This window comes from Haliaeetus leucocephalus, unplaced genomic scaffold, assembly GCF_000737465.1.
Source record: "Haliaeetus leucocephalus isolate CR32 unplaced genomic scaffold, Haliaeetus_leucocephalus-4.0 Scaffold295, whole genome shotgun sequence".
Taxonomy (NCBI): domain Eukaryota; kingdom Metazoa; phylum Chordata; class Aves; order Accipitriformes; family Accipitridae; genus Haliaeetus; species Haliaeetus leucocephalus.
Genome location: NW_010972731.1, coordinates 4881622 through 4891136, shown reverse-complemented (window position 1 = coordinate 4891136; position 9515 = coordinate 4881622). Strand labels below are relative to the sequence as shown.

The 9515-nt window shown below is 44.2% G+C and overlaps 2 protein-coding genes across 2 annotated transcripts in view; one reads left to right on the top strand and one right to left on the bottom strand.

Moving 5' to 3' along the window:
- Positions 1–4938: 4938 nt before the first annotated feature.
- On the bottom strand, positions 4939–8996 carry NUDT1 (nudix (nucleoside diphosphate linked moiety X)-type motif 1). The gene is made up of 3 exons (XM_010570288.1): positions 8845–8996; positions 5636–5781; positions 4939–5422 (listed from the first exon to the last, which is right to left on the bottom strand). Exons 1-3 carry the CDS (start codon positions 8994–8996, stop codon positions 5250–5252), a joined length of 471 nt encoding a protein of 156 aa, XP_010568590.1. The 3' UTR covers positions 4939–5249.
- The window catches only part of FTSJ2 (FtsJ RNA methyltransferase homolog 2 (E. coli)), a 2944-nt gene continuing 2423 nt past the window's right edge, over positions 8995–9515 (top strand). The window contains exon 1 of the mRNA XM_010570588.1: positions 8995–9079. Coding sequence (XP_010568890.1) covers positions 8995–9079 — 85 coding nt within the window. The remainder of the gene's footprint in view (positions 9080–9515) is intronic.

Sequence of the window (9515 nt, the reverse complement as noted above, 5' to 3'; positions counted from 1 at the left end):
GCCTCTGCATCTTGTACTAACAGTCCTCCAGTAATGTTTATCTGCACACATGCTGACGCATCTCTGTGCATCTCTGAAGTGCTGAGATGAACAGGATATGTGAAGCACTGGCTTGTGGTAGAGATGGATTACCTTTTAAGCTTGGGAGGACCTGTGTTAGGGGCATATGTGCATAAGGAAAGCTGAAAGCTGTCCCATTGATAGGTGTCTGGATTTGATTTCTTACTGGTAAACTTTAGCACAAAATAAGTGAATGAAGTGGTTGGAGTCACTAACCCAGCTGGGTAGGGGTTAGTGCTGCTGCGTGACAATAATTTTCCTGGTGAGGCTAGGCAGACTGTATCGTCACTGTGTTTCAGTTCACGGTTGCAGGGCAGCCTAGGGACTTGCTCATATTTTTCAGTTTGGGGCCAAAGACCAACTAGGTTTAGGAACTCAGAGTCTGAGTTTGCCTGGCATAAATGAGAACATAATTGAATAAAACACTCCTTAATTGTAAACCACTCATGAGCAGAACAGCTACAAGGTAGCTTGTTTATTGTCTTCTGGAGGTTCTGACATCAATCTGTTTAGTAGCTGTTTGGGACTATTGGAGAGCTGCTGACCCAAAGGCTGGTGTTTTCTTTGGTCTAATATCAGACTATCCTGTTACACCAGCAGGCTGGGACACAATGTTGATAAAGTTCATTAGCAAAAAAGTCAGTATTTATCAGGATGTTACTGTCTTTTTTTTTTTTTTTTTTTTTCTGGCTGTGGGTAGCGTTGGAGTGTATTTGTGAAGGAGAGAAGACAAAAAAGTGACAGTTCTCTATCTCTCAAAAAATAGCATGGTGCTTGGTAATGGGGTTTTCAGAATGATTTGTGATTGTGATAAAGGGACTAAACATTCTCCATGTTTCACTTTGTATCTCTGGTGACTTTCCCTCACAAGGCAAAGGGTAGGGGGAGGAGAAATTGCATGTCACGTTACCTTAGGGGAAATTGTGCATATCCTCCAGAGAAACTGATAATTGAACAAACTGCAAACATATGCAACAAAACTCTACATGAACAGGACTGCCCTGAACCTAACTTCTGTGGGGCCAAAATAGCTGCCAGAGGGCAATTTGAAACTTGTTTTCTTAGCATTTTCTTGAGTGGGTAAAAAGGAAGCATATTAAGAAGGATGAGTGCTCGCTGTCAAACTGGAACTGTTACAGTATTTTCCCATTAGGAGCTTCCCCGTTAGCAGGAAGTATATTTAAATCCTCCAATCACAACAGCTTTTTTCTTTTTTTTTTTTTTTAATTAATTTAGAAAATTCAGTGCAACATGAACTTCCTAGTCTAGGTGGAAATTATGGGTTAGTTTCTTCAGATAGGAGCAAGATAATGTTACTTGCCCAGTTTCATGAGACGGGTATAACCATTACACACACCCCTCAAAATGTGGGGAAGTGCACTTACGTGGGTGAATTTCTTGGGTGCTGGGCCTTAAGGAGTGTGTAGGGTGTCTTGTTTAACAACCTTGCTCAGAATGCATTGTTAAGAGCTTATTATAGCAATTCAAATGTTAACTCTCTTCTGAGTCTTTCCTCCTGCGTATTGGCCTTGTCCAGTGAGACAGATTAACTGCAGATGGCTGTGACAGATTTGATTCTCTCTCCTGAAGATTGCCAAAGTGATGCAGAAGAGATTCTGCTCACAAGCCAGAGCAAACTGGCTGAGGAGGGAAATGTTTCTACAGTACAGTAACAAAGAATATACTATCTCAAGAATGGCACAAAAGGTTTTTCTGCTTGACCTTGTCTTGATTAGGAAGATAGTTTGTGGTTAAAGTGCGGAAAGCATGTCACCATATTTTTAAACACTCTTCACTCCTAGCATCTTTAGAAGGTGCTGGCTGGTTACGGCCTATCATTTTCTTACTCCTAGTACCCATCCTCCCTCATTTAGCCTTGTTTGCCTGATGCAGTGAACCGTCAAGTTAAGAAAATACTGAATGTTTTGGGGCAAGATGTAATACCTACATGATGGATCTTCTGCGTAACTTGTCTGGCTGGGATAGATGACTGGCCTGTGTTCTGCAGGAGCACTTGCAAAGTATTAGCCGGAAGGGAACTTTGCACTTCTCACTTTAGAAAAAAGTTACAATTTTGGGCTTTATTTAAAAACAAAAAACCAAACATCAAAACCACATTTGGGCTTTAGACTAACCCTCTTTCCTGTTCTCCTTCAAAGCAAGTATTCTACAGTCCAAATGCAGAGACTGTAATAATGATAACCACAGACCAGATGACCTGTAAAGAAACTGGAATTACGTTGTTTTGAGAAAACACTCATTCCTCCATTGTCAGCCCTTGCCTCTTTGAGGAGAGCAGTTTTGGGGATGGGGTTTTCTTGTTTTGATGTTACTCTGTTCACCTAGCATTTTGAGAACAGAGGCCTGGTATTCTCGAAGCTGATATAGCTAATGGCACTTCCAGAGTTTATTTCATACTGGACTGTCAAGATTCTGTCTCATTCCTAAATACACGCATACACTATTTCATACAACCCTTAGTTTGCAAACCTTATTTTTGGGAGACTGGTCAGTGTGCAAATAGCACTATTATGTTTACCTCAATATGTGAGGGATTTCCTTACTGTATTTGTCGTTTAGTTTGGGGATCTGTCAGACTTGGAGAGCAGCATCAAGTATGGCTTGCTTCCTCTAGAGGAATGCAGCAGGGAATCAATCAAGTTCACTTCAGTTGTCTGTCTCCCCTAGTCAATGTAGGAGAAACAGTTGTAGTTACCTCCACGGTATTCCCTTCTGCAGCAAACAGCCTAGCTATATGCAAGGGTGAGAACAAGACTTAATGAAGTTGGTTCCATTGCTGGTAGCAGGGTAGGTTGCAGTAAACACTAAGCAAACCAGAAGACTAATTGAAGAGTGCATGCTGCCTAGCCAAGGACTGATGCTCCTGTAAGATGTAGCACCAAAGAGTTAACGTGCCTTCTTGAATGGAAGCTTTCTATGTATTGCTTGAGGTCACGGGGACTATTATGTGTTCAAAACAGTAATGGTAGAAAAGGCCTCCAGTCTTTCTGTCAGTGTCTGTCAAATCTGTTGTGGAGGTACCAGGGTAGTAAATAGCTGAGAACCTGAAACTTTGCCTGAAAATTGTTTTATCAAAAGGGCTATATGTTTTTGTCACTCCTGAGGTCTCCTCTGCTTCAGGCTGTGAAGTGGCAATATACAGGCTTTTTGACCAGTATCGTGTTGAAAGGCTTTCCAAACTGTATTTACAATACACCCTTAATCTTTGATGCTTCTTTCCCTCTCCTTCCATCTTCCTTGCAAGTTGCTTCTCCCAAGTTGTTACATTTTCAACAGTGCCTTGCTGCATTCCAGTGCTTTTACTCTTCTACTTTGATCATATAAGGGTGTAATTCCTGGAATTTGTAACAGGCTAATTTACAATCTTTGGTTTGTGCTGTTTCCCAAAAGACAAAGATCACCAGCTGGGGACAGAACTTACTTAAAACACGTCAATCTCTGCAACTGCAGCAGGACCAATAACATCACTACTCTTTGACATGACCTAAAGGTCGGTGCTGGTGAAAACATCTTTATAAAAGGATTGAACTGACTGCAGAAGAGGGGATAGCAAATAGAAGCGCAAGCCTCAGCTGCACTTGTTCTTTTCCTACCTAAACTCCTGGAGGAACAGAAAGTAATTTGTTCTGTCTCACCATGCGATTTACAGTGTCCACCAGGAAATAAATCAAGATAACATAACAGGTATTGGCTGCCAGTCACTCCCTTTCCTACCATGCAGTAAGGTCTTACATCCTGTTACAAGCTACCTATCCCCTTGTGCTTATTTTCTCTCCTCTACTTGCCTCAAGCCATTCTTTCCATTAGAACAGCCAGAAACCCTTACTACTATGTCAGAAGCAGAGGTGAGTATCAAAAACTCTGTAAATAACTCAGTGTGCAGCACAAAAGGAAAAGTAAAAGAGTCTAAGGTATTAACTCTTATACTCCAAGTCTAGGCTGTGGCTTACTGAGCATATGAAGAAGGGCATTTTTGAGTGGTATAAAATATTCAGAACTGCTGGAGGGAGACAAGAAACAATCTTGTTCAGAGGGCGTGAATTTTGCCTGCCTGGAATATCCTGTATCTTTGCTTTGCTCAAATAGCCTTATGTATGAAGCACTTTATCCAAATGCAGGAATTAAAGAACTATTACTACAGCTGGTAGACTGGAAATGTTTACAGATCCTATATTACATTCCAAGATTCTATCTGTAAGTGTTATATGTGTTTGTAAAAGTGTTTAAAAAAAAAAAAAAAACCACCAAAAAACCAAAACTTGTATAAGAAGTTACATATGTGATGTGTTATTTGTAGCACAGTTTGATTAAGGTTTTGCTGCCTGGCCTGCTGAGTTGGGCTGACCTGAATGCTGAACAGGTCACCTGCTACCGACATGTGGCAAAGCCTGCAGCTGTAGGTGATGGCACTTTGCAACATGGACTTGCTGAAAGTTGATTTTGTTCAGTGTATCTTTACCTGAAACGCTCAAAACAGTTCAGGTTCATGGCAGGAGCTGCAAGAGTGAAGGCAGGGCTCAAACAGTGCCATACATCTCCCTCTGACTTTTGTTTTCTTAACTCCTATAATGTTACACTGCCTTCAGCTGGAGAATCCTGGAGGGATCTCTACCTAAACTTCTCAAAAGGCTTCCACAGCTCTGGTCAAGCCTCACTTTGTCCCAGGAAGTAATGCTGAATAGGGAACTCTATAGAAACTGGCACAGAAAAGATAATTGATTCTGCTGCGTCACAGTCCACTTAATGTTTCTGTGAAAGGAAGCCAACTCCTGAAAGGTCCTTAAACAGTCTAGAAGGTAGCCAGCAGTTTACAAGAGAACACCACATGCTTTTACTAAAAAACATTTTTAATTTTTTAAAAACATTTCCAGCCATGAGGGAAAAGCCTAAACAATTGGCCAGTTGTGAAGAAAAGGGTTAACACCAAGTTTTTAATAATTGTGATTACCTAACCGCTAAATATACTACAGCCAGGGACTTCACAGAATGGAAAATCTTGTTACTTTTATTTCTGCTCTAAGAAACCCCCTTATTTTCCTTACTTCTCAGTGACCTGGCAAATAAGTCTCCTTTGATGGAGAGTTGAGAAAGGAGACCATTCTAAGTAGTGCTCATGGTGTTCTAGCCTAGTGCGGGCAGCAGCATGTGGATTGAATGCTTCCATTTTCTTAAACTTCCTCCACTTCTTTCAGGGTGTGCTCCAGGATAGTGTCTTGTCCCTGGAACTTAAAATAGCCACGAAACAGCTTTTTCTGAAGCAGCAGGGGAAACCAGTAGATATCATCTGCCCACATGTGACTGAATGGCACCTCATCCAGCTGAAACCACTGTGGACGCATTTCTGGTGGGAGAAAACAAAAGAACTTTGCATGAGACTTTCTCTTGGTTTTTTGCTGCCTAGACTTTGAATATCTGTCAACAAGCAGCTTCTCTCTACAGCCCAGCTGCCTCCCTTCTCAAAGGGATTTTGGCATGAATAGTTCTGCATTTCTTAAGAGCAATACTGTCTCAGAAGAGAATGCACATCCTTCTTTCCCCTCCACTAGCTACCTACCATCACTTTCTGTTGGCTCTCCATGAAAATGATCTGCTCGGAAAATGTGAACGTCCATGAGTTCAGAGTTGCCTACAAATTCAAATGTGATCTGACCCATCTTCTGTAAGGTATCCACAGTCAGTCCACTCTCCTCCAGGAGCTCCCTGCACAAGAAATAGACTTCTTTACATGCAAGCGAGCAGCGGGAGAACAAAAAAGCAGTCATTAGCTTTACTCGCACATTCAAAACACTTCCAGTGAACCAAAAGTGAAAGTTGCACCTGTAAAACAGTCGGCCACAGCCTACAGAGCAAAGCAGAGTTCTGGCTTGCACCAAACTGTTAGCCTACTTACACCGCAGTGGAGCCAGGTCAGGCTGGCTTCCGCGTTATGACAAGGTCCTAAAGGCTGGTAGGAAAATAAGCTATGTTGAAAGGGGAAGATTCAGGAAAATTGTTTAGTATAATTTCCTTGCAACGTGATCTTTTCTGACATTAGTTAGAAGTGTGCTAACACTCACACGACTTGTAGCTGGATGTGGCTTAAGAACTCTGAGACACATTTAAACAGGCAAAAGGCTTGCCAACTTCAAGCCAAAGCTTTTAGAATTGTGAGGAAGCAGGTAATAAATACTGGAACATCTGTACTTGCTACAAAATCAGGTGCTTCTGAGACTAACTGAAGCTTATTTAAATAGCACTACGCACTACACAACATCATTTGCACACAGAACGTTAGGAATACTATCTCCCGTTCAAATGCCATATAAAAACACAAAGCAATTGTGTAAACTTTCCATTTCTGCTCCTTGGAAGTACACTTAGCATAACGAGACGCTAGAAGGCAAGACTTTTAAGAGCACTTTGAGAGACTTGCCAGACAGCTCTTTTCCATGCATCACCATGCACAGCTACTTGAAGCACATTCAATTACTTGCTCTGTTTATGCTACGCACTTAGGGCTTTTTTTATTTTTACCTACCTCTAGCAGAATCGGCATAGCTTGAAGTTAGTAATGGTTTTTCTAACATACAAAAATAAGGAATACTTTGAAGCAGTGTATCTTCAGCTAAGGTTAATAATTAATGTAGCTGTAGTTGCACATTTGGCAGTAACTTAACAATTTTAAAATATAATGGAAATGATCTTTAAGGCTCCAGCTTTCTTTGGCATCAATTTCATGGATCCCATCCTTCAAAATTATATTCCAGCTTAATCTGTCTAAGCTAATTTTAGTTTATCTTCTTGAGAAATTATCTACGTCTAAAATAGAGGCAGTTTTCCAGCAACAAAGCTAAAAGCTTCATTTTAGAGGCTGTGATAATTGAACAACAAAGCACAACACTGGTATGGTTCTCCAAGCAATTTATCTGTCAGCTGTCTGGCTCTGTATATAGTAAGTGGAAACATTACAGGTAGCAAACTGGAAATAATGACTAGCTAAATGCTCCCCTTACAACATGTGCCACAGAGGAGCTGTGGGTGCCCAGGTGCTCACAGGAGTGTGGCATACCCAGTAGAGGATAGAAATCTTGCTGATACAGGAAACTTCTGTTCATGTTTCAGCTTAATAGTTAACTATCTGTGCTGTGAGGACACTTCACACCTTATGCCACTGCAAACCCAACTGAGTGCAACACAGAACCACAGCCCAATACCTTAACTCCGAATACAGAGCGGAGGTGGTGCCAGTTAAGTTTGACTGGGACTGTGTGACACTTCCTGGAGGAGAGCTGCACCCGAGGCAGTGCTTCAACGGCGTCTGTGTTGTTCCCTCCAGGAAGGTGGGCTGTGTGCTGGCTCTGGGGACTGTTTCCTGCTCAGTTGACCTCGGCAGGAATCGGTTGTGTCATTCCGCAGCAAACTCCTACCAGCTACATTGAAAGGGATGAGGATTGGACTGTTCCACAGTCCACAGCAGCAGGCGCTGGCTGTGCTGTGGCATGTTGCACTGAGAACTGCTGAAACTTTCATTACTTGACGTCTTGCATGGACTAAAGCTCTGGTTTCTAACTGCGGGCTAGCGCAAGTAAACACGCACCTAGGAAATCAAATGCTAAATTAAATCATTAGATTTACACCACAGTCAGTGGCAATGTAAGCCTAGCAAATGAAGGCCTGATTTAAGTAACAAAACCGATCTCCCTCCCTCCACTTAGAGATGATAAATTACAGGAAAAGCCATGATGTAAGCATGAGATACGTTAATGCTGTGCACTGCTGGGTGCACATCTGCATAGAGGACCCTTCTGTCCCCTGGATTAGCTCACCACAGAACCCAGGCGGTTGCACTGGCACAACAGCTGAGGAGACGTCTCAGGGCAAAAGCTGTTAGGTAGCTGTTGAGCACACCAACATTGATCTTCCTGCAGGTGCGAGGGCAAATTTGGGCATGTATCAGGAAGTGAGGAGGTGCCAAAGCATGGCTTTGTATCAGCAACATTCATGTAAAGAACAAGGTACCTAATTTTTAGAGGAGTTTAGCAATTCAGCTGTGTTCTGCTATTTCATTTTAATGACAGAAGAAAGAACTTCAAGAAGTCAGTACTAAAAGCTTCAAAAACGGTACTGTACCTCTGTATTGATGGAATTTGATTCCCTAACTCAGCATTGGGGCTTAAAAATGCCACCATGCAGTCAAATAACAGTGCCTTTCATAAGGGATCCGTAAGAATTTCTACTATTTTGTTACAACATTTTCACGCAGTACTAAAAATGCTACTGGAAGGTAGTGTCTGTTCAACAGGTGCAAAATTTAAACAATAAGCAGTAGATTGGCATAAGCTGCAATTCTGCTCTGTAGCAAAAATTAAAACTCTGCACCTTTCTGAACAGTGCAAGAACCTCCGCCCGCTACTAGCAGACTAAGTCTCTCAGTTTCATCAGTCTGAGACATGGAGGTGGGGAGGACACTTGGTAACTTCCAGTTACTCGTAGACTGGACAGCAGTTAAAGATTCGTGAGTGACAGACAACAGGGAGCAATCCCATTTCTTTGTACATGTGGATGATCCCTCGTCACCTGTGGAGCAGACGATTTTCTCTGTTCAGAGATGGCTCATGACTGCACTGGTGGGTAACACACTGGTTACGAGGGCATTACTGACCAGCCGAGCTGCGGTAACTCCACCTGCAGCCCACCACAAATGGTCTAACGCCTCTGCGGCCCAACCTGTGCCCCAATACCCACCTCTCCCAAGGGCACCGGCCGAACCGGACCAGGCCTCACCTGCGAGCTGCCTCCTCGATGCTCTCCCCCGGCTGCACCTTTCCCCCGAAGCCGTTCCAGAGCCCGGCTCCAAACCCGCGTTTCTTCATGCCCAGGAGGACGCGGGGCGGCTGCACCACCAGGACCAGTGTGAAGAGCCTGGACGTGCACATGGCTCCTGGGCGAGAGACGAGAAGGGCGCGCTGTGCCAAGCGCTCCCGGCTCCCCTCAGAGAGGAGGCCAGGCTGCTCCTCTGGCCCGGGGGTGGGGGGCCAGATAGCCCCTCACCCCCCCCAAACACCCAGCACACCCTCCCCAAATGCCTGCTGCCCACCCTCCCCGGCCCAAACCCTCAGTCCCCCAGCGCCTCTCCCAGTGCCTACTTCTCTAACACTCCCCACTGACCCTTGCTCTCCTGCTCCCCCAGCACCCCCTCCCCAAATCTTTGATCCCCTCCCCCCCGAAATCCTTATCCCCCCCGAGCCCCCTCCCCAAATCCCTGACCCTCCTCAGCACCCCCCTCCCCAAATCCTTAAACCACCCCCCGCCAACATCCCCAGTGCCAGGCTCCCCCTGTCCCCTCAGCACCTCAGCCCCAAACGCCCGACTTTCCCGCCCGCCGCTGCCTCGCCCCCTCAGAAACGGCCCGGCCCGACCCGGCTGTTCCTGCCCGGCCCCTCCGGCTCTCCCAC

What these genes read in the sequence shown, in the direction of transcription:
- NUDT1 (XM_010570288.1), bottom strand. Translation starts at nt 8,996, where the DNA reads ATGTGCACGTCCAGGCTCTTCACACTGGTCCTGGTGGTGCAGCCGCCC. An exon ending in ATCGAGGAGGCAGCTCGCAG is followed by an intron (nt 5,782 to 8,844) that starts GTGAGGCCTGGT and finishes TTTCTTGTGCAG; the next exon opens with GGAGCTCCTGGAGGAGAGTG. An exon ending in AGAGCCAACAGAAAGTGATG is followed by an intron (nt 5,423 to 5,635) that starts GTAGGTAGCTAG and finishes TTCTCCCACCAG; the next exon opens with AAATGCGTCCACAGTGGTTT.